Here is a 26,480-nt window from a genome sequence, read left to right as displayed (position 1 = left end):
AGAGAGGACTGGGGCAAATCAGGTCGGGAGACTGGGAGAGAACCCTGGCCTAGGAGAGTAAGGGGTGTGTGACCCTGAGGAGATGGAGTTAGAGCTTGAGCAGGGAATCAGGTCCTAAATGTGAGCCAAGGCCAGTGAGGGTCTAGAGAGGCAGGACTGGGACCAGGTCCAAAGGCCAGGCCAGTCAGTGGGCAGGGCCTGTGTATGGGCCTGCGGTGGGGCTCAGGTACTGACCCTTGCCGTGGCGCCAGCAGCAGAGGGCCACCCCAGTGACGGCCATAAGGAGAGTCATGGCCACAGCGGCCACTCCAGCCACAATCCGCACAGCGGGCAGCAAGTCTGTGGGAAGAAGAGGGGGTTCCTGAGGATGCTGAGCAGGAACTGGGGAACAGGGCTTGGGGCTTTTGTAGGGAATCTCTGGGTTCAAAGGTCACCAAGTTTGGGGATTCCAAGTTTTGCAGTCCCCTAGCTTGGGGTCCCTTGGGTTTAAGGACTCATGAACTTGAGGTTTCACAAGTTTAAACTCCCTGGCTTTAGAGAGTCTTAGACTTTGAGGGTATTTTTACTTTGCCTGTATTTGGAGGTTGCCTTCTTTGGAGCCCCTAAGTGTGAGGGGTCTCTTAGTTTAGGATTCCGTATTTGAGGGAAATTATTGTTTGGGGATCTCAGGATTCAATGGACTCATAGTTTTGAGGCTCCCAAGGTTTGGGGGGTCTCTGCACTTGAGGGTCCTCTGTTTGGGGGTTGTGGCATTTTGGGGGCTTGAAATATTCAGATTTGGGGTCTTCGGGCCCAGGGTCTCACCTCTACGTCCCAGGCTGACCTGGGTGCCTCCTTCGCCCAACCGGTTCCGGGCAGTGCAGTTGAAGCCCCGGCTAAAGTCGGACTCCTGGGTCCCCGAAATGTGCAGCACAGAGATCAGGCCTGGACCCTGTCCCCCGCGGCCCTCTGGGGCTGGGAATGTCTCCACCAGGAACCGACCCCTCGACCCCGCCGTCAGGAAGCCCTCATCCCAAGACCAGACCTGGGGGCACAGAAGAGGAGGGTCACTGAGAAGAAGGAGGGCGGGAAGAGGAGGTCAAGGTGTCGGGAAAGTCACAGATAATCCCAGCAGTTTTGGGAGTCCGGCTAGGAGGTCTGGGATCACCGCTGGAAGGGTCATGAGAGTGGGAACTTTCCTTACCACGGCTTCTGGGGCGGGGGAGGCGAAGACTAGACACTGGAGGCGGGCGGGGCCCCTCAGGAAGGCGGGCGCAGAGTGCAGGGCGGTCACCACTGGGGGAGCTGGTTTGGAGATTGTGGACCAATCAGAGGAGAGGCCCCGCCCACCCAAGGCCCGTTCTCAAGCAGGCGAGGCCAGGCCTGGGCACTCCCCACTAACCCCGACCAACTAGGCCAAGCCTCTTAACAAACTTCGAACCCCTCTGAGGCTTGCCTTCCCTAGGTCCCGCTTCAATCCAAGGGCCCCAGCCGTCAGCTAAGCTCCCCTTCTCGAGGCCACGCCCACTCCCATTAGCCCTCGCCCCCTCTGCCCACTTCTTATCCCAGGACATGCCAGGTCCACTAGGAAGCACCGCTTTCTCACCGTTCACAGTCAACCTAGCTTCCGCAGCGCCACCCCGCAGGCCCGAGAGCCCCGGCCCGGCTCTGCACACGTAGTCGCCTGCATCCTCCGGCCCCACCGCGAGAAGACGCAGCGTGGGCCCGGAGGCCAGCACCTGGGATAGGGAAGGGGCGTCAGGGACACGACCATGGGAGAAAGCCCCATCTACACAAGCCCCAGGTCTGGCCTCACCTGCGCGTCCCCGCGGCGGGTCCAGGTTACCCGTGGAAGAGGATTCCCGCGCCAGACACAGCTGAAGGAGGCGTCTTCCCCTACGTCCACGGATAAGGGTTTCGGCTTTGCCTGCAGAATCGGCCCGACTGGAGGAGACAGAGGAGGGGTCACATGACCAGGGAGGGATGCAACTTCTGACTTGGGATTAGCCACTCAGAAACGACACTCCCAAGGGCCATTGGGTTTAAGCCCCCGGTTCACAAATCAGCTCGTACGTCCGGCTCACAAGCCCCGGCCCCGCTCGCGCCCCGCCCCTACTCCACTTTGGTACTGATCCAGCACAGCCAAATCCCGCCTAAATCCTACTTCGGCCCCACCACCTCCCGCAGTCCGTCAGAGCCGCGCCTCACCGTAGCCCCAGTCCCATTTCTCTCACCCCACTTTGGCCACACCCACGGCCCCGCCCCTGCTCACATCGCACATCCAGCGCTGTGCTGCGGTTGGCGCTACCCACTGCGTTGCTGACCTCGCAGGACACCGGTGCAGTCAGGAATGAAGCGTCCGCCACTACCTCCAACATTGGCCCGCGGGCCCCAAGCACAGGGGAGCCCCCCTTTGCCCACCTGCGAAGGTGGTGGGCTGTGTTGTCCTTGCTCCCGAAGCACACCTACTCACGTCCTAGCCCCAGCCCTCCCCAAGCCGGTTCTCCCGGCTGGGGAGAAATGATCTGTGTCCTCACCTATAGCCAGTGACAGGAGGCTGGGCTGTGGCCTGGCATAGGAAAGTGACCTTCTCTCCCTCCTGCACTGTCTGTGGTTCTGCAGACAGAGTCACCACTGGGGGGTCTGTAGAGGTGAGTCAATGGTCAGCGGTGGGCAAGGACATGCAGCACCTCCATTGATGACCTAGTGATCTAATTCTCAGGTCCTCCACCCCAGGAGTCTGAGTCCCCAGTCCCCTCTTCCCTTTCAGCTAGGAGTCTAGGCTTCCAGTACCCAATTCCCCCAGGGACCCGAGGTCCACAGCCCTCTCCCTTCTCATACCCTGAAGTCCAGGCCCCAGCTGCCTCTTTCCCCAAGGACCTCAGGCTCAAGGCCCAGTGTCCAACTGCACTCACACTGCAGGCTCAGTGTGATAGCTGTGTCCTTCCCCGCAGGCAGGGCCTGGCTCCGAGCCCGGCAAACCAAGATGGCTCCATCATCGTGGCTGGAAGGGGTCAAAGATAAGATGCTCTCCACTGACCCAGTGGTTCCTTCCTTCAACAGGGTCTGTAGGTTATGAATAATAATGATGATTTCATCTACCCTTAGGTAGTACTTACTTTATGTCAGGCGCTCTTCTAGGCATTTATAAATATTACTTTATTTAATCTTCACAACTATCCTAGAGGTGCATACTACTATTAACTCCATTGTACAGATAAGTAAACTGAGGGACGGAAAAGTTAAGATCAACTAACGAGTGGCTGAGCCAGGATTTGAACCTAGGTAGTCTAGCCCTAGAGCCCTTATACTTAAGTACGTACCAAGGATCCCAAGCCTTGAATCCCTGCCCTCCCATGCCTCCTCTGGATGAGCCTGTGGTCTGAGTGGACCCCCAAATTTCCCTGAATGAGCAAGGGCTGGCATAGAGACTGGGACCTGACCTGGCGGAAGGTGGCCCCATCTAGCCGGACCCCATCTCGGAACCACAGCAGCTCAGGGGTGGGGCGGGCATCCCCACGGCTCCGACAGGTCACATTCGCAGGAACCCCAGCAACCAGAGACACAAAGGGGCCACCCAGCACCTGGGGGGCTTCCGGAGGCACTGTAGGGTGGATCTGGGGTCAGAGCTGGATCCTGGGCCCAGAGACCCTGATCTTCCCAGCTCCGACCGACCACTCCTCCGTTCTCCCCAGACTCTCATATTCCCAGCTAGCACTGGCCGTCTGCCTGGGCTCCCCAGGGACAAGTGGGCTGGGTCCTCACCCAGCACGTGCAGTTGGGCTCGTCGAGAGCGGAGACCTGCTTGTGTAGCTTGACATTCGTAGGACGCTTGATCCTCTATCTCTACGGGCCTAATGTGGAGGTCGTGCTGGCCACTGGCTGCATTCCCTGATATCCAGTACCGGGACCACCCTGGAGTCAGGGAAAAGGCAGTCACACCATGGTTCTGAGTTCTTGGCCCCAGGCCTCCAACCCCAGACATCCCACACCAGAAAGACACTACCAAAAGTGGGTGCTGGGCCAGAGAGACACTAATCCTCTCCCAATCCAGAGTCGCTGCAAACTTGCGGGGGGGGGGGGTGGGGTGTGTGTGTGTGTGACAAATTCAGGGGAAAAAAAAAAGCAAGAAAACAATTGTCATAAAAGTCAGATTAGATACTACCTCCTGGGTGAGGAGGGAGTGGGCTATGATAGGGGAAGGGAATAAGGAGGGCTTCTGGGGAGCTGGCAATGGACCTGGGTAGTCGTTATATGGCTGTCTATTTTAGAATTATTTGGCAAATCTTCCATTTATGCTTTATGAGCCTTTCTGCACTTATGCAATATTTTACAATAAAAATTAAAATTCCCAAACCCTGGGTCACCTCTAAAGAAGAAGCTGAAAATTCTGAACTCCCAAATGTTTCCTTGAGCCCATTCATTTCCCAAACTTGAAAACGTCAAAATAGAAACTTCAGTTATAGCCCAAGCCCAACACCCTCACCCTGGAGTCAGCCCCTCCCTGAATAGATAGAACAGCCTCACCTGGCAGGTCTCTTTCGCCCCCTAGAGCCAGTCCATCCTTAGTCCACTGAACCAGACCCCAGTATGCGCCCAGGGCACAGGGCAGACGGGCCTCGTCCCCCAGCAGTACTACCAGGTCTTCTGGCTGTTGCAGGAAGTGGGGTGACAGGCCTAGGAGAATGGGGCGGAGGAGCAGAGCAGAGCTTAGCACATTCAAGAGTTCCCTCACTCAGGAGGGAGTTCAGTCCCCAATCCCCTCTGCCCTCAGATCCAGAAGCCCAGGGTCCCTCAGATCTAGGAGTCTGAACCCTCAGCTGCACTTACCACAGTAAAGCGACAACTGGCAAACAACCCTCTCTTGTATTTATCTGCCCCTGCCCCTCGCGGTACCTGCACGCCCTCTGAGGCAGAAGAGAAGGACAAGGAGTGCGGGGACCAGCATCCTGAGTGTGTGTCCCCCAAGATCCAGCAGACTTGCTGTTGCACTGGCTTCCCTGCCAGCTCCTTCCTCGGCAGCACACCTCCCACCACTCTAGCCTGGAGTCCCCTTCGCTCCCAACTCTTCGCTCCAGGCTAGCAGCACCCCCTGTCTCTGGCCCGGAGTTCTAGCCTGCTCCGCCGCAGGCTCCGCGGCTCTGAAACGCAGGCCAGTTCCGCGCGCTCGGTCTCGGAGAGACACTGAGGGCCTGATCCCCCTCGCCCCGCCCCGGCCCGCCTTCTGGGAGACCCGCCCTTTTCCCGCTGAGAAACTCCCGCGGCCCAGAAGCGGATGAATGGGGGCATGCAGGGCCGGGTCCCCCCAGCGGGAGGACACCCCAGCGCCCTTTCAGTCTGGGAGCTGGAACACCTGGGTTGAAGGAGGGGGTACCGGCTGGGTTGGACACCTGCACCCTGCCGGGGTTGGGGGGTAGCTGGGGGTGAGGAGGAGGGAGGGGAGGGAGTGGAAGAAACTTGCTCAGCCCGGGTCCTGGAGGGACCGCGCTGAGTGGAAACGGAGCTATAAATGGGAACCCCTGGAGACTCGCTAGTTTCCGCGCCCCGGAGAAGCGGGGCCCGGGGCTCCTCTGGGCCTGGTGGGTCAGGAAGAGGGCGCCGTGTTTGCCTGGGGGGCAGCTGGGACCCTCCGAGAAGGGGGGTTCAGCTCTCCCCACCTCAAAACCCCTTCTCAAAATATCCCTCTGCCTGCCTTGCTACCGCTGCAAACCATAGCACGTCCTAAGATCCAGGAATCCAGGCCCCCGGCCCCTCCTTTCCCAGGACCCTGCGTTCCGGGACCACCCCCTCGCCCCACTCGGCCGTGGTTGCCGGGCGACGGCTGGGAGGCGGCGGTGTCCGGGCTGAGTCTGGCGGGGAGGCTGGGAACCACGCAGCTTGTCCTGACGGCTACATGCCGCCCAGCTGGGGCGTTCCCACGCTGCCGGCCCGCGGTGCGCTGCGCAGCTGGCCGGGCAGGTGGGAGGGACCCTGAGCCGACAGAGCGGGGACTGGGGGCCTGGGACCCTGGGTCTGACGTTCTTGAGCCTGTAGGGACTGGGGCTCCACACTCCGTTGTTCCTGAGCTCAGATTCTTGTGTCCCTAAATAGCAGGGGCATGGATCCCCAGCATTCTAAGACTAGGGGTTCAGACCTCTGAGGACTGAGAAGCTAATGGCCTGAACGCCAAGTTTCTGAGGAGTTGGGGACTCAACTAGGTCCCCTGCCTACAGAAGAGTGCAGTTGGGAAAGGATGACCTGGGGTCAGAAAATCTGGCCTTAAATCTTAGAGTCAGTGGATTTAACCACCAATCTCTCTCCCACCCCCACTCAGGCCCAGAAGGATTTGAAAATCAGCAGACAGTGAACATCTGCCCTAACTCCTGTGTGTGCATGGGGGGGTGGGGGGGGTGGGAAGGATTGGAGGCCTGAACTCCCAGGTCCTTGGGAAGAAGGGGCCTCGACTCCTGAGTCTGAGAGGGTAGATCCTGGGGGCCCAGACTTCTAGAACTCTTGGCTTTTGTTTTGGGGATCCAGCCCCTGGATTTTGAAACAGGATGAGCTTGGGTCCAGGACTCCTGAGTCTTGGGGTGGAAGTCAGGTAGTAAGGCTGTTTTTCCAGACACCTGACATCACTTCCCCTTCCTGGCTCTCTGGGGCCACAAGCATGGAAAGATGGAGAGCCTGAGGTCCCAGGAATATCCAGAGAAGGAAAACATCCAAGGTGGAGGGTGGAAGGTTTGTGCTAATTAAAGGTCCCAGCAATGGACAGCTCTATGCCCTGGCCCCGAGGGACACCATCTGGTGACGGTGCTGTGAGAGAACCTCCAGCTCTGCATCCAGCCCATTCCCCAGGAGGCGTGGGGGCATTGGGAGAGGGAATGTGGGAGGAGGGCAAGGAGTCAGGAATGGGAGGCAAGAAGAAAGATTAGAGGGAGCATCAAGGATGGAGGTGTGGGGACTCAGGCCAGATGCCTCATCTTGTTTCTGGATGAGGACCAGATGGGGGTCATAGTGGGGGAGAGAGAGAGAAAACGAGCAGTTCCAATTCCTGCAGGAGATAAGCGGGCAGAAGAAGCTTATGCCATGTGGGTGTGTATGCACACACTGGAGTGGGGAGGGCAGGCCAACCAGCATATGGTTATAAAATCCAAAGATGTGAACAATCAGGTGGACTCAGAGATGAAGAAACAAATGAAAGAAAGATACACAGTCAAAGGCTGACTGAGAACAAATATTTATTGAGCTCCTGGTGTGCATGAGAGACAGAGTATGGGGTGGGGGAGAGATAGAGATGAGAACAGAGACAGAAAGTGAAAAACAGAGAAACATACAGGCACAGACAGTGACAGAGTTAAAGGCTGGCTGACATGTAACCACCTAATGGAGAGAGAGAGGGGGAGAAAGACACTGAGTCAGAGAGGGAGAGTCTCAAAGCGATGGAGGAAGATAGGAAAATAAATCGAGATGGCTTGAGGGAGGGAGAGAGACAGACACCCAGAAGGCAAGAAGAGACAGAAAGAGATAGAGGGAAGCTACGTGAACTAGAACTCACAAGGCCCTTGCCAAAGTGTTCCCACACTGGGCTCAGTGCTTGTGGCCTCGGACCCTACCTGTCACTCCTACCCACTCAGATTGCCAGGCACACTTAACACCTTAGACATTTACACACACACACTGCACAAACTTCCACAGATCACAGCTCACTCTCGCTTTCCCCAGGCTCACACGCATGCTCACACACTCACAAGCACTTCACACATATGTGTGCACACAGATATCGGCACTCTCCCAGCCCCTCTCACACACTGTTGCACAGTCCTCAGCAGAGACCCCTGGCGTCACTGAGAGGGAGACGTCTACACTGAGAGGGAGACGTCTACTCAAAGAAGGAAGGGACTTGAAGGTCAGGTACCAGGGTGGGAAGAGTCGAAGAGTCTTACCCCCACGCTGGGTCCAGCTCTCAGCTCCCCATACTGAGCTGGGGCCTCCTGGGTCTGAACTGCTCCTCCTTTACCCCTGGCCCAAGCCAGGCCCTTGGGGTCGTGGGGGCTGGGGAGGCACCGAGGAATGTGCCTGGCATGTGCTGACAGGGGATTTCTTGCTCCAGCTGTGCCGGAAGGAGCCTCTTGGGCAGAGGCCTGAAGCTGGAGACGCAGGAGGGTGCCTGGGGGAGGTAACAGTGTGAGGACGAGATTCGACTGAGAACTGGACGCAGCTCTGCCATTGACCGCATCCTCGCTCTCCTGGGCTCCCAGGGCCTGCGCGACTCAGCAGTGGGTCCTCCCTGAGGGGCTATGAGTGGTGAGAGGAGACCAGGGGTGGGAGTGGCACAGGAGAAGAAAGAGAAATAGACACTGACTTCGGGGAAAGAGATAGAGACTGAGAGAGAGAGAGAGAGAGAGAAAGAGAGGGAACTTTAGACCAGGAGAGCACGATAGAGAGAATACAGGAGGGAGATCAGAGGGGACTTAGGGCAGGAAGAGAGAGAGAGAAAGACAGTGTGGGGGAGGGGAGACTGACTCCTGGGAGGAGAGAAAAACAGAGAAGGAGAAGAAGAAAAAGAGAAACAAAGAGAAAAGTAAGGGACGGAGACATGGAAAACCCAGAGAAAGACAGAGGCAGACGCAGGAGGCGGGCAGTGGTCCCTGTGGGAGCCACAGGCAGAGGACCTGGGCTGGCTCTGAGGCTCCCCATCAGGACGTCGCTGCTCCTCTTGGGGCTACTGATGACAGGTGAGTGGGATCCTGGCCGGTGACCAGAGCCAGGTGGCCCTCATTTTCCACCCACATTCTCCAGGCAGACCCTCTGCCCTCTCCTACTGATACCTCTGTGTCCCCAGGCCTGGCCCAGGTGCCAGTCCCTGCCTCAGCCCCGCGAGGCTTCTGGGCTCTGCCTGAAAACTTGACGGTGGTGGAGGGGGCTGCCGCTGAGCTGTGGTGTGGGGTCAGCGCCCCTGGCAGTACAGTCCAATGGGCCAAAGATGGGCTGCTCCTAGGCCCCGATCCTAGGATCCCCAGTTTCCCACGGTATCGCCTGCAAGGGGACCCTACGAAAGGTAAGGGACAAGAGCCTGAGATTCTGAGCCACCAGCAGAGGCTGACCGCGGCCCTGATCTGGGGTCCTCCCTGCAGGTGAATTCCACCTGCATATTGAAGCATGTGACCTCAGCGACGACGCAGGGTATGAGTGCCAGGTCAGCCGCTCAGAAACAGGTCCTGAGCTCGTGTCGCCCAGAGTGATCCTCTCCATCCTGGGTACGGGTGAGAGACCTCCAGGACCCATGAGTCTGGACTTCCACCCTCGCCAGCTCCAGGGTCCAGGAGTCCAAGCCCCCAGTTCCCCACCACCCCCTTCCTTAGACCCAGGGTGCAGAACTCATTTCCTGAGCAATGAGACACGAAGCCCAAATCCTCATATCCTTCTGGGTGCTTCTGGCTTATCCCAGACCCTTTCTCACCAGTGCCCCCCAAGGTGCTTCAGCTGACCCCCGAGGCAGGGAGCATGGTCACGTGGGTAGCTGGGCAGGAGTACTTGGTCAGCTGTGTGTCTGGGGATGCAAAGCCAGCACCTGACATCACCTTCCTTCTGAGTGAGTGTGGGTGAACTGACGGGGGCAGCGGGAAGCCCCTGGAGTGGGGAGGGGATGTGTCCCTGCCCAGGGTTCTCCTGAGATGGGATGCAGGAACAGGCTTGGGGAGATGCTGAGGCCACTGTGGGACCCAGTGGATGGGAGGGGACATCCAGGAAAGGTACCAAGGAGTTCACAGGACTGCTAGGCCGGGACTCAGGGGAGAGGCCGAGGCTCCAGACAGAGATACGGGTGTCCTTCTGGTGCAGCAACGAGAAGCTGAGGTGATGGGGGTGGGTAATACAGCCCAGCAAGGAGGGGAGGGGAGAGGGACTTCCCTGGCGGTCCAGTGGTTAGGACTCCGCACTTCCACTGCAGGGGGCATGGCTTTGATCTCTGGTTAGGGAACTAAGGTCCCTGCAAGCCAGATGGCGTAGCCAAAAAAAAAAAAAAAGAGAGGAGGGGTGAGGCCCAGGCCAGGACTCAGCCCTGAGTGAGGACTCCAGGATTCAGGGAGGCTGGAATGTGTGGAGGGAATGGATATAGTGTTTTTCCTCCAGAACCAGGAGGGAGGGGTTGTATGTCCACCCTGAGGAATTCCAGGCCATGCTCCCAGGATCTACCTTGGGGGAAACCTGGCACCCCTGCAGCCTTCTTGTTACCCTAAGGTGGACAAACAATTTCTGACATCTCTGCTAATGTGAATGAGGGATCCCAGGAGAAACTCTTCACCACAGAGGCCACAGCCAGGTATGGAAATTGGGGTGCCCTCCCCGCAGACGGATCCCCAAATTTCTGCATGAAAACCCCATATCCTAGGGGTTCAAGCATGGAAACTTGGGTCAGGTAGGAACATCCGGGACCCAATTCTTCACCCTGACACTCTAAAATTTCTTCATGGAATCCCAGTTCCAGAGGATCAAGTACAAAGGTTCTGGCCAGGTGTGGGCCTCTGGGACCCCAGTTCTCGCTGTTGACCCTGAAATCTCTTCCATGGAACTCTATCCAAATCCTAAAGGAAATCATCATAGAGACTTAGGCCAGGTGTGGGGAGCTGGCACGCCCACCTCTTCACCTTGACTGCCCAAATTTCAGATGATGACCCTGACTTTAGAACCCCCACTTCCCACCCCAGGGTGACACCCCAGAGCTCGGATAACGGGCAGTTACTGGTCTGTGAGGGGTCCAGCCCAGCTTTGGACACCCCTATCAAGGCTTCAGTCACCATGAATGTTCTGTGTAAGTGGGGAACTGAGTCAACTGTTGGCACTAAGAATGGGGAGCAGGAATTGGGGGGCCCGGGGAGCACAGGGATTATGGAAGGCTCAGACTCTCAAGGGGGAAACATAGGGGTTCAGAGGCAGGTTGTGGGGCCTGGAAAGAATGCATGGGGTCCCCAGGCCCGTGACTGCTGTTGCCCAGTCCCCCCAGGACCCCCTGTCATCGAGTGGCCAGGCCTGGACGAGGGGCACGCGAGGGCAGGGCAGAACTTGGAGCTGCTGTGCATGGCCCGAGGGGGGAATCCGCTAGCCACACTGCAGTGGCTGAAGGTGAGGGCAGAGGCAGGTCTGGAGATGGGGGAAGGGGCGAGGGCCAGGAGCCGGCGCTGAGCTGGCCAGGCCTGTCCCTGTCTCCAGAACGGCCAGCCAGTGTCCACAGCCTGGGGCACAGAGCACACTCAGGCAGTGGCCCGCAGTATGTTAGTGATGATCGTGCGGCCGGAAGACCATGGGGCAAGGCTCAGCTGCGAGGCCTACAACAGCGTATCTACAGGGACCCAGGAACGCGGGGTCACGCTGCAGGTCACCTGTGAGTCCTGGGGCCAGCTGCCCATCTGTCAGTCTGTGCCCCGGAGAACCATCTGTCTGTGCCCCCAAATCATGCCTGTCTGATGCCAAAAACCTCGTCGTCTGTCCCCGGTCTCCTCTCTGTCTGGGCTCATCTGTGAGCCGTGCGGCCCAGCTTAGTGTCTCTCCTCCGTCGGTCATCCCTGCAGTTCCCCCCAGTGCCGTTACCATCCTGGGATCTGCATCCCAGTCTGAGAACAAGAACGTGACACTCTCCTGCATCACCAAGTCCAGTCGCCCAAGGGTCCTACTGCGATGGTGGCTGGGCTGGCGGCAGCTGCTGTCCACAGAGGAGACGGTCATTGATGTGAGGCGGGGGCCGGGCTTCTGGGTCTGAGGGAGGAGGGAGCTGAGGGCACAACTCCTGGATCTGGGAGAGGAGGGGTCTGGCGGCTGGGATGCCTTGGTGCCTGGGGAGCAAGCATGGACTGGGGCCCAGGGCCTCCTGGGTCTAACAGAGGAGAGGGTGGAGATGATTCATGTGTCCCTGCTGGGGTCTGGGGTGGACCCAAGTCACTGGTACCATGGATGGGGGTGCCCTACTCCCCCAGTCTGAAGCTTGCTCCCTGCCAGGGCCTGCATGGTGGCTACATCTCCATGTCTAACCTGACATTCCTGGCGCGACGGGAGGACAATGGTCTGACCCTCACATGTGAGGCCTTTAGTGAGGCCTTCACCAAGGAGACCTTCAAGAAGTCACTCGCCCTGAATGTGAAATGTGAGGCTCCACCATCACCCGGGGGTGCCCCATGCCTTAGAGACCCCCACCCTCAGGCCCCAGCTGGGAGAGAAAATTCACTCTTCCTGGCTCTCCCCACAGATCCTGCCCAGAAGCTATGGATTGAGGGCCCCCCAGAGGGGCAGCGTCTCCGGGCTGGGACCCGGGTGAGGCTGGTATGTTTGGCCATTGGAGGCAATCCAGACCCTTCCCTCACCTGGTACAAGGTTGGTGCCAAGCAAGGGTTGTGGGGTGGCTGGGAATGTGGGGGAAAGATGAAGCCCCTTCTCTCCTCCTCTTGGGAAATCTTGGGAAACCTGAATTTCTTGAAAAATACTGGAGATTTTGAGTTTCGGCAGGGAATTGGAAAAGACAAACGCCATGAGAATTAAATGCGACCTTAGAAAAAGTGAGGAAATTCTGGGAAAACAGTGAGAATTCTAGAATAAAAGAAAGAATTCTGGATCCGGATGGGGAATTCTAGAGATAAGGCAATTGATTTCATTAAAATTAAAGGAAATTCTGGTGAAACCTTGGAATTCAGGTGAAATGGCAGGAATTTTAGGGAACGACTAAGAATTCCAGAAACAAAGACAATGGTGGGCAAAGCCTAGAAATTTGGGGGGAAAGACTAGTAATTCTCCAGCACATTTGAAAAATCCATTAATATTAAATTGAATTCTTGGGACTTGGGGGTAAGAAAATGAAATTCCATTAAAATTTTAAAATTCTGGCAGAATTCTGGGAGACTTTCGGGAAATTAGGAATCTAGTGGAAATTCTGGGGGAAAGACTAGGCATTATAGGAACAAAATTGAATTCCATTTAATTGGATGGAATTTTGGAGAAATACCACGAATTGGGACAATACAAAGGATTCTAGTAAAAGATTAGGATAATAAGAGAATATTGGGGAAGGATTTAGAAATTTGTGACCAGCCAATGGAATTAAGGGAAAGATCAAAGGAAATCTTTGAGGAAGGTGGGGAGTTTAAGAAAAAGAACTAAGGATAGGCAAAAGTGAAGGAATTCTGGGAAAGGTTTGGGAATTCCAAGGGAGTTTCCTGGCGTAGGGTGTCTGGTAAACATAGTTGGAATGAATTTTGAGGAGCGGGGCTGAGGGTCGGCCAAGGGCATCCAGAGAGCAGAGGAGGCGGGGGGCGGGGGTGGTGAGGCGTGGGACTGGAGGCGGAATCAGACAGCAAAATCTCGGGGCTCCGGGGGCCCAGTCGGTGGGAGAGATTCCGGTAGGACGTGCTCAGTTCCAGTCCCCATTCCTCTACCCTAGCTGGTGCCCACGGAAGGGGGCGCCTTTTCCTCATCACACAAAAGCTTTATCTGGGCTGGCAGCCAACCCAGTGGGGCGTCTCGCGGGGAATGGCAGGGCTACCCGCCGTCCCCCAGTCAGTCTCGGCCCTCAGGACTCGCGCACAGTGACCGAGCCGCGGCCGCCCCAGGAGCCACGGCGGGTGCAGCTGGGAAGTCTGGAGAAGTCCGGGAGCACCTTCTCCCGAGAACTGGTACTGATCACCGGTCCGTCGGACAACCAGGCCAAGTTCACGTGCAAAGCCGGCCAGCTCAGCGCGTCCACGCAGCTTGTGGTGCAGTGTGAGGGGGCGCACGGCCGGGCTGGGGGCGAGGGCTGGGCCGCGGCGGGTAACTGAGCCGGAGCCGTGGCTGGTGGCTTGGGGATGGGGGGCGGCTGGGGGAGGGGTGAATGCCGCAAAGCCCCGGCGCGCTCGGGGCTGGGCGGGGCCTGGGTCACTGCCAGGCGGAAGCAGGCCGGGCCCCCTCCTCACCTCTGAGCCTCGCTCCTCCCACCGGTTCTCGAAGTCCCCCCAACTAATGTGACGATCCTGGCCAACGCGTCAGCGCTGCGCCCCGGGGATGCCTTAAACTTGACGTGCGTCAGCGTTAGCAGCAACCCTCCGGTCAACTTGTCGTGGGACAAGGAGGGGGAGAGGTGAGAGTGCGAGTGGCCCCATCGCTCCCTGGTTCTGGCCACGCTCCTTGACAGTCAGAATCCCGCCCCCGCCCGACTTGCCGTTCTGTCCAGTACCCTGCGCAGTACCCAGACTCTGGCTCTGGTCCTACTCCCTGCCCGGTCCACAGGCTGGAGGGTGTGGCCGCCACGCCCCGGAGTGCTCCATTCAAAGGCTCCGCTGCCGCTAGGAGCGTCCTTCTGAGGATGACATCCCGCGACCACGGCCACCGCGTGACCTGCCGTGCCCACAGCACCGAGCTACGGGAAACTGTGAGCGCGTTCTACCGCCTCAACGTGTTGTGTATGTACGCAGGCGTGGCATCCCTCTTGATTCCCTCCTGACCCTATACTACGTGGGTCTTCATCTTGATACTGTCTTTGACTTCCATCCTAAACTTTGAAACTTTCCTGACCTTTATCCTCACACCCGTCCCTGCACCAGCTCCTATCCTGCCCAACCCCCATCCTGCCTTTTGTCCTCTATCCTTACCCCTGACCATCACCCCCATCCCGAACCCTCTTTCCATCCTTAAAGCTGACTCTGGCTTCTCCTGAACCTAACCCCCATCTCAGCTCTGAACTTAATTGCTACCTTGTCCACAACCTTAAAATCTAGTCATGATCTCGACTTTAACATTTCATGCCTGCACCTGATCTCAAATCCTCCCCGGATCCGAACCTTAACAATCTTGACTCCCAGCGGCGCCTCCTCCGCAGACCCTCCAGAGTTCCTGGGTGAGCAGGTGCTTATGGTGACCGCGGTGGAGCAGGGCGAGGCACTGCTACCCGTGTCCGTGTCTGCCAACCCCGCCCCGGAGGCCTTCAACTGGACCTTCCGCGGCTACCGCCTCAGCCCAGGTACAGGGAAGGGGAATGAAGAGGAGCGCGGGTCTCCGGGACTCCGGGACGGGAGGGTCTGGTAAGCCCCTCAACTTTTACTTCCCCCAGCTGGCGGCCCCCGGCATCGTATCCTGTCTGGTGGAGCTCTGCAACTATGGAACGTGACCCGCGCTGACGATGGCCTCTACCAGCTGCACTGCCAGAACTCAGAGGGCACCGCCGAAGCTCTCGTGAGGCTGGACGTACACTGTGAGCCCCCTCGTCACCCTAGGCAACTAGGGAGCCCCGCCCACCATGGAAACCACACCCACCCAGGGAATCTTGCCCACTGTGGAGTCTCCTCATTGTGGAAGCTCCACCCACCCAGGGATTTTCACCCATCCTGGAAGCCTCCCACTCTGGGAGCCCCCACTGTGATGGAGCCACGTCCACTTCGGGAAATCTGCCCACTAGAGAGACCCTATGTAGAATCTCTGCCCACCTACTCCCATCAGGAAGCCAAGCCCACTGTGGAAGCCCCACTGCCACACAATTCTGGAAGTCCACCGCACCTACTCTTGTCACTACGGTGGTATAGTAAAGGGTGGGGACAACCTCATTAACCTTGAGAACTTTACTCTAAAGGCAGACTTTATCCCACCCATGACTTTCTCGGGCACCTCTAAGACACCTCACCCACCTGGGGCCCTCTTCCACCATGGCCTGTCTGGGCCCAAGTGCCTTCCCCAAGCTCCTCCCTTCCCTAGATGCTCCCATCATCCGAGCTCTCCAAGACCCCACTGAAGTGAATATTGGGGGCTCTGTGGACATAGTCTGCACTGTTGATGCCAATCCCATCCTTCCTGAGATGTTCAACTGGGAGAGGCTGGTGAGGATCCAACCTTTAGTAAATGGAGGGGCCTGGGGGGATGTGATTTCTTGACTGTGAGTTCCTTGGGAGGAGGGGTCACGTCTACATGACCTTCTATAACTATGTACTTGTCCGGGCATGCTCCAAGAAATAACTGTTGAATGGCAGATGGATGGGTGGATGAGTAAATAGATAACCAGGTGAGTGTGTGGGCAGGTGGGTGGATATATGGATGGATAGGTAGATGGGTGGATGGATAGGTATATGGGTGGATGAATAGGTGGATGGATGAATGAGTGGATGGAAGAACAGATGGACAAATGAACAAGTGAATGACTGGATAAATGGATCAATAAATGGGCAGTTAGATGATTGAATGAGAGAAATGAGTAGATTAGACTAGAGAGTAGATGGATGGATAGATACACCATCAGTGGAAAAGATGTCTGTGGAAGGATAATGGGTAAATGGATGGATGGATGGATGGGTGAGTGCACAAGTCAATGGAGAGATGGACAGATAGATAAATAGGTAGCTAGATGCACTGATGAACAGATGCATGTATTTATTGGTGTGTGTGTCTATGAGGAAATAGATGGGGTGGATGGGTTGAGAGATGGAAGGGTGAATGGACAGGTAGAAGGAAGACAGATGGTTGGATGAATGAATGGGTGAATGGATGAATGGATGGAATGGGAGGTTGATGTGTAGGATGGTTAAATACATGGATGGATGGATGGGTGGGTAGATGGTTCCAAGCATGAATGGTTGAATAAATGGTTGGGTGAGTGGTTGGATGGATTGATGGATGAATGGATGGATCCATGCATGAATGTTTGGATAAATGGATGGATGGGTGCATGGGTGGAGGAGAGCAGAAATTTTTTCTTTGCTAGAAAGGGTGATTGTGGCTGGGAGAATGAGGCTACAGAGGGGACCCAGTTTGGAGGATAATGGAGCTGGGGCCAGATTTGGGGACCATCTCCTGAGTCTTGTGCCTCCAGGGAGAAGAGGAGGAGGACCAGAGCTTGGATGACATGGAGAAGATATCAAAGGGGTCCACAGGGCGTCTTCGGATTCACCATGCCAAGTTGACCCAGGCTGGTGCTTACCAGTGCATTGTGGACAATGGGGTGGCACCTCCAGCCAGAGGGCTGGTCCGTCTTGTTGTTAGATGTGAGTAACAACCAAAGCCCTAACTTCAACGCCTGCCACTAAATCCACATATCATGTCCTTCCATACACCTCGTGTTGACCTCCAACCCCTCTAGTTGCCCCCCACGTGGAGCATCCCTCTCCTCTAACTAAGGTGGCTGCAGCTGGAGACAGCACTAGTTCTGCCACCCTCCACTGTCGTGCCCGAGGTGTCCCCAATATCGTCTTCACTTGGACCAAAAATGGGGTCCCTCTGGATCTCCAGGATCCCAGGTGAGCCCAGGCCCAGCCAGGTAACAGTCCAGCCCTAACTTTGATCCCCCAGCCCCAGTCACCCTCCCTGAGTCCCTGCCACACCTCCTCTCCAGGTACACAGAGCACACATACCACCAGAGTGGTGTCCACAGCAGCCTCCTGACCATTGCCAACGTGTCCGCAGCCCAGGACTATGCCCTCTTCACGTGCACAGCCACCAACCCCCTTGGCTCGGACCACACCGATATTCAACTCGTCAGCATCAGTATGGTGGGAGGGGGCTCTGAGGGTGTTGGGAGGGTGCTCCCCTAGGTCAGTCCCCAAGTCTCTGGTTGCTCTCAGAATGGCAGTGTTCCTGAAACCTGAGAAATGTTTAGGAATGAGGATGGAGTTTTTGCCTGCCCCGAAATCCCAATGGAGACTGGATTTTTAGGGAAACCCACAACAAAGGAAAAAATGGAGGGGGTTTCTTATTGGCCCAAGTAACTGAAAAGTAGATTTTCAGGAGTTGCTGGATCTAGGTTCAGCCGTCATCAAGAACTCCTCAACTCTCAGGACCGCTTTTCTCTGTGTTGGCCTTATTGTGAGATGTCTGTTAGACATCTAACAACCACTATGAGAAGCTTTACAGTAAAGTAAGGCTTCCTAACAGTGGTGTGAAAGTGCTAGAATTAAGATCCATTGGTTCCACTTAGCTCCCAGCCCATCCCTGATCCAATCAGGTGGTGAGGGGAAGACAACCTGATCTGATTGTTGCTCCCGTTGGCTAGGCCTAGTCACATGTCCATCCTACAAGGAGTGGAGCCACTTCCATCAGAAGCACGTGGCCTGAGAACGTGGGCAAGTGGTTCTCCAATGGATATTCAGGGTTCTGTAACCAGAAGAAATGAGGGCAATGGATATGAGATAGGCACAAAAATCCACTACAAGAAACATATATTATACAGTCAATCCTCCTTATTTGTGGAGCCTGTATTTGCACGTTTGCCTGCTAAAATTTATTCATAACCCTCAAATCAATACTCATGCTGCTCTCTCAGACATTCAGGGGACTGTACAGAGCGGGTGAAAACTTTGAGTCACCCAATGAGTACATTCTCAGCTGCGGTGGAGCAAGACAACACTCTGCTTTCTTACAGCTCTCATATTTTTGCACCTTCGTGCTTTTTGTTAGTGATTGTGCTAAATAAAATGGCCCCCAAGCACAGCACTAAAGTTCTGTCTGGTGTTCCTAAGCTCAAGAAGTCTGTGGTGTGCCATTTGGAGAAAATACTTGTTTTGGATAAGCTTCGTTCAGGTGTGAGTTATAGCACCACTGGCTGTGAGTTCAATGTTAATGAATCAACAAGATATATTAAATAAGATGTCTTTAAGCAGAAACATGCATAACACAAGATCATGTATTAATTGGTTGATGAAAATGTGACTAGAGGCTCATGGGAATCTACGCCTGCATTTCCCCTAGAAGCAGTGGTTTGGTATTTGCTCGCTGAGGGTTCACAGTGATTTTAGAGAACATGACCACCATGAATAATGAGAATCGACTGTATATTTAAAATCATGCTTAAGGAATCTGGAAGGAATCTTTCAGAATCCTTCTGTATCCTCTGACTATGTCCCCCATCCCTTACCTCAAAGGCCGCCCTGATCCGCCATTGGGATTGAAGGTCGTGAGCATGACCCCATACTCGGTGGGGCTGGAGTGGAAGCCTGGCTTTGATGGGGGCTTGCCACAAAGTTTCCAAGTCAGGTGGGTCCCTGTCATGGCAGGAAGGGGTGGTAGCCAATAGGACTGGGGCACCTCCCTGAATGACTGCCCTCCCTTTCATGCAGGTATGAGGCTCTGGGGACTCCAGGGTTCCTCTACATGAATGTCCTACCACCCCAGGCCACCACCTTCACACTGACTGGGCTGCAGCCTTCTACACGATACAGGGTCTGGTTGCTGGCCAGCAATGCCCTGGGCGACAGTGGAATAGCTGACAAAGGGTCCCAGATCTCAGTCACCACTCCAGGTGGGAAGGGACATTCTTGGGCAGGTTGCAAAATTCCTCAGAGAACTTATAGGGTGGTATAGTGAAGTCAATACTATTATTCCCTTTTTGCAGATGGAGAAACTGAGGCCCAGAGAGGTTAAACAAACTGTCAAAGCTTGCACAGGTGGAAGGAACTACAGAGAAGTAGTTCAATTCAGATTTAAACTCAGGCAGATGAACTCCAAAGACTAGTATTTGCCACTAGACTCTACTGTTGGAATGTGATTGATGACACAAGGGAAATTATAAGAGAATTTGAATTGAATTAAAATGAAAACATGAAAATTGTAGGGTGCAGCTAAAGCAGTGCTTAGCAAGAAATTTATAGCATTAAGTGCTCATATTAGGTTTTTTTAAAAAGACTTCAAATTGTCTCTCTAAGTTTCCATCTTAAGAAACTAGAAAAACAAAGACAAATTAAATCCAAATCCAAAGTAGACAGAAGGAAGGAAATAATAAAGAGCAGAAATTGATGAACTAGAAAATCAAAAGACAATAAAGAAAAATCAATGAAACCAAAAGCTGACTTGTTGAAAAGATCAGTAATGTTTATAAAGCTAATCAAGGCAAAAAAGAGAGAAGACACCACTTAACCAATATCAGGAATGAAAAGGGGGACATTACCACTGATCCTACAGACATTAAAGGAAATTAGGAAGTATTACAAACAATTTTATGTCAATAAATTCAGCAACTTGATGACACGGATAAATTCTTATATGACTGAGAACATTTTGACTCTGGTAGACACTACAGTGTAGTGGCTAATCACACAGAGCCTGGTTCAGACAAACCTGGGTTCAAGTCCCAGCTCTGCAACTTCCTAGATGTGAGACCTTAGGCAAGTCACTTAAGACTCAGTATAATCTTTGAGCCTCAGGCTCTAAAGATAAGGCATATCTCCAGCCTCTGTATCTCAGTTTCTGAAAATAAGGTCTATCTTAGACAGTTGTGAGGATTAAATAAAATATATCTAAAACTCTTAGAACAGGGCCCTGTACAAAGTAAGTGCTATGTAGATGCTAATTTAACGAAATGCCCCCTGCTCACCTTCTGTTTACTTTGCCCCATGAAAGCTCCCTTTTTCTGTCTTTCCCTTCCTGACAGAGCAGCCTTTTTCCTCCTGGAAGTAAGGACTCTTTCCCATCCCTACAATCTTCCCTCCCCTTCCCCCCACCTCCATTCCAGTTTTCCCTTTAAGCACTAAAGCATAAAGTAGTACTATACTTACCTCCCTTGCTCTAGAACTTATACCTCTATTAAGGCATCCTGAGAACCCAGCATCTTTTTTGATTAATCCCCAAATTTGACAATTCAGGTTAAAAGAACCTTCCACACCATAAAGCTCTCATCAATAATTTATTATTATTATTTTTATTATTAGCATTATTATTATTAGCATTAGCGTTAGAATGGCTATTAATAGTATTGTCATCAGCAGTTTCCAGTTCTCTTTGAAATATTCCTAAGAAGTCATAAATTAGTTCCCATGAGTCTCAAAATGGGTTGCAAAGCTTAATAGGAGGCTGAGAAATATTTAAGGCTTGTCTCAGATTAATGGTGTTAATTTGCACTCTCTATATTCACCTCCCAGGTCTAGACCAACCTTCTGGAGAACCTGACTACCAGCTGCCCACAGAGCAGCCCGCAGGCAAGTCCTCAATCCCCAAACACCCTCTCTCTCCCGGAAAAAACGTTCTGGTCTCTAACCCCACCTCCTCTTCCTTGTGGCCACAGCCTTTTAAGACTTAGGTCTGCCCTGTAGGCCCTCACCCATATCCTTAGCTCTTCCTCTTACCTGGATGTGATCAATTTTCTCTCTTCCTAATTCAGTTTAATTCTGAAAAACAAAGCAAAACGAAAAACTAGCTGATTCCATGCCCTGTGCAGAGCCTGTGTCAGTTGGCTTTTGCCGCGTAACAAACCACTCCAAATATGCACACTTATAGCAACAAACATTATTTCTTGTGATTCTATGAGTGGCTGAACAGTTCTGGTCTGAGCTATAGTCATGTAGCAGCTCTGCTGGGACTGGTTGGTCTAGGGGGGGCCCTCCTCGCACATCTGACAATCTGGCTCTTGGTTGGGACAATGGAGGTAAGTGGGCCTCATGTGTCTCCTTGGCTTGTTCACATGGAGGTGGTCACTGGAATCCCAAGAGCAGCAGGAGAGGGCAAGTTCCAACTTACAGGCACTCTTCAAGCTTCTGATTCTGTCTCATTGGCTGAAGTAAGTGACATGGCTCAATTCAGAGTCAGTGTGGAAGGGAAAATCTCAAGGGTACGCATATAGGGAGACAATTATGATCATTTTTGCAAATAATCCCCTTTAGAGTCTGAGAAGGTTGCAAGTGACAGGAATTCAGCTGTCGTTGACAATAAAAAGAATGGCTTGGCTCATGAAATTGAAACCTCTTAGTGTGCCTGGATTCAGGTGCTCAAAATTTTCACCAAGGATCAGTTTCTCACTCTCTCAACTTTGCCTTCAACTCTGATGACTTCCTTCTCGGATTCTTCTCTTAAGGAGGCAAAGAAATCCTCCCACACCTTCAGCTTTTATTTCACTTCTTAGCAGCTAGCAGAAGAGTGTCCTAGATGTTCTTGCAAAAATCCACCTTAGGTTAAATGCCAGTCTCTGAACTGATCACTGTGGGAAGAGGGATGGGTGCTCTTATTGGCCAGGTCAGGCCACGTGTCCTCCACGGAGTCCTGCGGAGCCATCCAGACTGAGGAGAGCAGGGAGTAACCACCGTCAAAGGAAAATGAGTCCTGTTAGCAGAAGTTGGGGAAATGAGTGCTAAGCAGATGTCTGCTGAGAGGGACTTAGTCCTGTCCTCAGGGATATAGCAGGGGATTCTGATATTGTCTGGGATGGAAGTTTGTGCAAAGAGGAAGTCATTCGAGACGGAGTTTGAAGGGAGAAGAGAAGTTTGCTTGAGATGAAAGGACATTTAAAGACAGACACTTGACTATTTGAAAGCTTAGAAGTGTGGGTTTGTCTCAGTGATTTTGGAAACAGCCAGTTGTTAGTTTTGTGTGGCTGGAGGGTCCGTAGTTGGTGAACAAGAGTGGGGACATGGAAAGAGGCCAGATCATAGAAGGCCTTGAATGCCCAGCTAAAGAGCTGAAGTTCCTGCTTGAGTCCATACAAGGGGCTTGGGCAAAGGTAGGACCCACTGCTAATGGCCTGATTTGAGAAAGGAGCCACCTTCCCTGGGGTGGCAAAAGGAGTGGACATGGAAACCCCTGCCTATCTGCTTTCCTGACCTAGGGGGAGGACTTTGCTTGGTCAGGGACAGGCTTTTCCAGAGAACCCCAATTGAAGTCTAAAACCAATTGTCCCCACAGGACCCTCAAGGCTGCCCCTGCTGCCTGTGCTGTTTGCTGTTGGGGGTCTTCTGCTGCTTTCTAACGCCTCCTGTGTCGGGGGATTCCTCTGGCAGCGGAGACTGAAGCGTCTTGCTGAGGGTGAGGAGGGACCTTTCCCCTGCCGGGACGGAGGCCCAAGGGTGATGGGAGCCCTGGGTTGGCTGCATATTGAAGGTATCCCAGGGCCAAGTGGGCTCCAGGAGCATGTTTCTGACCCTTTTTTTCCCTACTTCCCTCAGGCATCTCAGAGAAGACAGAGGCAGGGTAAGTGGGTATATTTTTCTGTAAGGAAGCCTCTGGGGGAGGAGGTTTGAGGGAGACAGCTGTCAGAGGGTCAACACCCAGCTGCCCCCATGCCTCCATCCTGGAAGGTCGGAGGAAGACCGAGTCAGGAACGAATACGAGGAGAGCCAGTGGACTGGAGACCGTGACACTCGAAGCTCCATGGTGAGTGGGGGTGGTCCTGACACTCCCCTGACAGGGAATCGACAGTGACTAAAATTCCAGTGTTAGCTTCACGTTAATCATTGCCCTTTCCAGGAATGATGGAGTCAAAGTATGGAAAAGACTTTATCTGTTTTTATTGGGGGGGGGCATTGACAGGTTAGCACAACAGATGTAGAGCCATATTACCACTCCATGAGGGACTTCAGCCCCCAGCTTCCCCCCACGCTGGAGGAGGTGTCTTATCCCCACGGTGAGTGGTGAGCACAGCGGAACCCCCCCCCCATAAGTAACCCTGACATCTGGACCTGGTGTCCTGATCATCTCTCCCTTCCAGGTGTCACAGGTCTTAAGGAGGAGAATATGGCTTTTCCTGGGCACGTGTATGATGAGCTGGAAAGACTGTATGCCCCGTCTGGGGCCTGGGGACCCCTCTACGATGAAGTACCAGTGGTGAGGAGATTTGTATCAGCAGAAATATTTCTTGGCCAGTGCTAGAAACCCACCTCCTACTGCTTGTATTAATTAGGGTAAGCCAGCTGCTGTAGCAAAGAGGCCTTGGCCATAATCCAGCGGCCTAAACGAGACAGTCTATTTCTTTCTCACATAGCAGTCAGAGGTGAGTGGCCCTGCTGCATGCAATTATTCTGGAACCCAAGTTCTTTCTGTTGTGTTCCTCTGCTATCCTCTAGTAAGTTGACCAAGTTTACATGGATGGGACAGTTCCCTGGGGGTTTCAACCGGTGGGAAAGGGAAAAAGAGAGCATGGTAGAGGCACAACCCTGACTCATGGTACAGGCCCAGAAACGGTGCATTCTGCTTTTATTCCACTGGTGAGAATATGGACATAGTCACACCTAACTGCAAAGGAGTCCGAGAAATGCAGCCTATTTGGCAGCTATATCCCCTACTACAATTCTGTTACTGTGGAAGGAGGAAGGTATGTATTTGGTTGGATAATTAGCCATCTCCACTATACTGGTTAAGCAGAGAGATATAGAGAAATAATTTTTTGGCCTACTCAATGGAAAAGTCAAGGGATAGAAATGTCTTCAGGCCCACCCAGAATTTCCTCTCTAAAGATGTCCCTAACAAATTCAGGTTCGTATCCTATTAGATTGGAAACCTTCAAATAAAGGGAATGCCTCTAGAAACCTTCAAATAAAGGGAATGCCTCTTTTTCAGTAGCTCCAAAGCCCCAACGCAGGTGCTTATTGGCTTAGTTTTGCTCATACTCATTGCTGAACCACTGAAGTGGGGAGTAGAATATGCTAATCGGACAGGTCTGAATCAGTGCCCACCCATGGCATCAGGGAGTAGGGGCCAGCCCCATTCAATCCACTGGGCTGAGCGTGGGAGAGGGATGGAGAGCCCAGAGGGAAATGAAGATTGTGGCTGGGCAGGCAAAAGCAGCCGACAGGGACCTTGGCCACAAACTAAGCCCCACCTACTGCCTCACAGTAAGGGAGGTGGGGCAGAACCCCTACTTTCTGTGTGGCCTTGACGAATGCTCTGGCTACAGTGGGCCAAAGATTTCCCTCTGTAACTTTGTCCAGGTGGGGAACTGTTCTCCCCACAAAGGTGGAAATAAAGTGCACAATGCTGTCCATGGTGCTGAACCACACGAGCCCTCTAAAGCACAGATGCAGTCTGCACACTTTCTGAAAAGGGGCAGTTAGTAAATATTTGGGGCTTTGCAGGATATAGTGTCTTTCTAGAAACTACTCACTCTGCCATAAAAACAGCAATAGACAATAGATAAACAAACAATTGTGGCTAAGTTCCAATAAAACTTCATTTTGGGGCACTGAAATTTGAAATTAATGTAATTTTCACATGTCACAAGTATCATTCTTTTCTGATATTTTCCCAGCAACTAAAAAATGTAAAACTATTCTTAGGCAATAAAAAAATACAGTGGGCCATATCTGGCCCGTGGGCAAGTCTGCTCTAAAGTTTGCTGATCAAAAAGAACCATTTTCTCCCAAATCTAGGGAAAGCACAACCCCAGTAGCGACCACCCTACATGGTCTTTTATCTCTTCTATTTTGATGAGGGAATGTTTTGGACCTTCATAAGACTGACAGAATCAAGACTCACATTCCACAATTCCCATATCTGATATCGTGGGCTAACTAAAAGTTTCACATGTCTGACATTTAAATTACTTTTTTGACAGTAAATCACAAGATATCTTGGACTTGCTTAAAAATAATCCAGTTGGGGGTGGGGTGGGGAATGAGAAGATAGAGATATAGATAAATAAAGATTGACCAAAGGTTGATACTGTTGAAACTAAGTGATGGGCTCACGGGGGTACATAATAATCACTCTCCTCTTTGTTTATGTTGGAATTTCCCCAATAATTAGAAGCTAAAACATTTTTTTCTATGAAGTAGAGCAGGAGGTTGTATCCCCCAGAGCTGCAATGATGACACACAGAGCATCTCTCTATGGTTCTAACTCCACCTTTGCTTGTCAGGGCTCCTGTGACCTCTACTGGCCTGAAGACAGGTATGAAGATGCAAGAGGAATCTATGATCAGGTGGCAGGAGATTTGGACCCTATGGAACCTGATGCTCTACCCTTTGAGCTGAGGGGACAGCTGGTGTGAGAGGCTTCTCAACACCCTTTTCCTACACCTGCAAGACATAATATCCCAATTGTCCTTTTTATTCCAGCCTAGGCTGAGCTTGTTAAGTGATCTCCATTGGACACAAAGGGACTGGACTTTTTCAGAAAGGGAAGTGGAGGGGTGTGTGTAAGTGACAGAAGATGGTTCAAGCTGGTGTCAAAGTATAAACAAGCCTCCTCCTGGGGTTGGATTTAGAGTTCTCCTAGGGACACATGAATTGTAAAAGACATCTCAATAATGAAAAGGTAGTCTGAGGGTCTTCATGCTTTTTAAAGTAAACATTTCAGAAGTGGGAAAAGACATGTTAAAAACTCAGTTCATTTTGAGTTCAACTGCATCTGAAATAGCTTGGTTTATGCTTTTCCATAGTTATCTACAACACAATGTATAAACTATGACACACATGTAAACATAAATAGACTCTATAGAAAATAAACAGCCTTTATTGAAACAAGCTGGACACAAAATTATACATGCTATGTGATTTCGCTTATAGAAATTCTAGAACAGGCAAAGCTAATCTACAGTGACAGAGCCAGATTAGTGGTTGCCTGGGGCCATGGGAAGGAACTGATGAAAAAAGAGTATGAGGAAATTTTTGAGGGGGTGATAGAAATGTTCTTTATGATGATTGTGGTGGTAGTTATATGAATGTATAGATTTGTCAAAACTCACTGAACTCTACACTTAAGATCGTTGCATTTTATGGTACATAAATTACACCTCAACAAAAGTGACTTTAAAAACAGGCACCATAGGGGCTTCCCTGGTGGTGCAGTGGTTGAGAATCCGCCCCCCAATGCAGGAGACATGGGTTCAA

The 26,480-nt window shown here is 52.8% G+C and overlaps 2 protein-coding genes across 5 annotated transcripts in view; one reads left to right on the top strand and one right to left on the bottom strand.

The window, feature by feature from the left end:
• KIRREL2 (kirre like nephrin family adhesion molecule 2) overlaps nucleotides 1-8,194 on the bottom strand; it is a 10,906-nt gene extending 2,712 nt beyond the window's left edge. Inside the window, exons 1-14 of the mRNA XM_029235884.1 lie at nucleotides 8,050-8,194; nucleotides 5,772-5,949; nucleotides 4,876-4,928; nucleotides 4,507-4,656; nucleotides 3,745-3,894; nucleotides 3,423-3,583; nucleotides 2,895-3,045; nucleotides 2,517-2,622; nucleotides 2,252-2,400; nucleotides 1,796-1,923; nucleotides 1,586-1,718; nucleotides 1,184-1,284; nucleotides 805-1,024; nucleotides 237-339 (exon numbers count right to left, since the gene is read on the bottom strand). Coding sequence (XP_029091717.1) covers nucleotides 237-339; nucleotides 805-1,024; nucleotides 1,184-1,284; nucleotides 1,586-1,718; nucleotides 1,796-1,923; nucleotides 2,252-2,400; nucleotides 2,517-2,622; nucleotides 2,895-3,045; nucleotides 3,423-3,583; nucleotides 3,745-3,894; nucleotides 4,507-4,656; nucleotides 4,876-4,928; nucleotides 5,772-5,949; nucleotides 8,050-8,194 — 1,928 coding nt within the window. The remainder of the gene's footprint in view (nucleotides 1-236; nucleotides 340-804; nucleotides 1,025-1,183; nucleotides 1,285-1,585; nucleotides 1,719-1,795; nucleotides 1,924-2,251; nucleotides 2,401-2,516; nucleotides 2,623-2,894; nucleotides 3,046-3,422; nucleotides 3,584-3,744; nucleotides 3,895-4,506; nucleotides 4,657-4,875; nucleotides 4,929-5,771; nucleotides 5,950-8,049) is intronic.
• On the top strand, nucleotides 7,752-26,480 carry NPHS1 (NPHS1 adhesion molecule, nephrin). 4 transcript variants are annotated; one of them, XM_029210066.1, is made up of 30 exons: nucleotides 7,752-7,864; nucleotides 8,069-8,693; nucleotides 8,801-9,016; nucleotides 9,093-9,215; nucleotides 9,422-9,550; nucleotides 10,198-10,279; nucleotides 10,665-10,768; nucleotides 10,952-11,079; nucleotides 11,167-11,338; nucleotides 11,526-11,683; nucleotides 11,950-12,094; nucleotides 12,197-12,321; nucleotides 13,515-13,701; nucleotides 13,927-14,056; nucleotides 14,206-14,378; nucleotides 14,795-14,935; nucleotides 15,026-15,166; nucleotides 15,664-15,785; nucleotides 16,772-16,943; nucleotides 17,039-17,195; nucleotides 17,291-17,442; nucleotides 18,816-18,927; nucleotides 19,011-19,192; nucleotides 20,808-20,864; nucleotides 22,561-22,680; nucleotides 22,821-22,845; nucleotides 22,953-23,028; nucleotides 23,185-23,278; nucleotides 23,363-23,478; nucleotides 25,508-26,480. In XM_029210066.1, the coding sequence occupies exons 2-30, from the start codon at nucleotides 8,555-8,557 to the stop codon at nucleotides 25,637-25,639; spliced, it is 3,810 nt and encodes a 1,269-aa protein (XP_029065899.1). In that variant the 5' UTR covers nucleotides 7,752-7,864; nucleotides 8,069-8,554; the 3' UTR covers nucleotides 25,640-26,480. The 4 variants fall into 4 exon arrangements, with proteins under 4 accessions (XP_029065899.1, XP_029065907.1, XP_029065915.1 ...); XM_029210074.1 differs by lacking the exons at nucleotides 23,363-23,478; nucleotides 25,508-26,480 and having other exon boundaries at nucleotides 23,122-23,255; XM_029210082.1 differs by lacking the exons at nucleotides 7,752-7,864; nucleotides 8,069-8,693; nucleotides 8,801-9,016; nucleotides 10,665-10,768 and having other exon boundaries at nucleotides 9,097-9,215; nucleotides 10,961-11,079.

This window comes from Monodon monoceros, unplaced genomic scaffold (assembly GCF_005190385.1).
Source record: "Monodon monoceros isolate NGI ecotype Baffin Bay Population unplaced genomic scaffold, NGI_Narwhal_1 Super_Scaffold_10, whole genome shotgun sequence".
Taxonomy (NCBI): domain Eukaryota; kingdom Metazoa; phylum Chordata; class Mammalia; order Artiodactyla; family Monodontidae; genus Monodon; species Monodon monoceros.
The sequence above is the reverse complement of the archived record's forward strand: the minus strand, read 5'-3'. Positions and strand labels throughout refer to the sequence as shown.

Bases quoted from the DNA above. Each gene is read 5' to 3' on its own strand.
- NPHS1 (XM_029210066.1), top strand. From the start codon at position 8,555: ATGGAAAACCCAGAGAAAGACAGAGGCAGACGCAGGAGGCGGGCAGTG. The intron at 9,551-10,197 runs GTGAGTGTGGGT...TGTTACCCTAAG, and splicing joins TGACATCACCTTCCTTCTGA to GTGGACAAACAATTTCTGAC. The intron at 12,095-12,196 runs GTGAGGCTCCAC...CTCTCCCCACAG, and splicing joins ACTCGCCCTGAATGTGAAAT to ATCCTGCCCAGAAGCTATGG.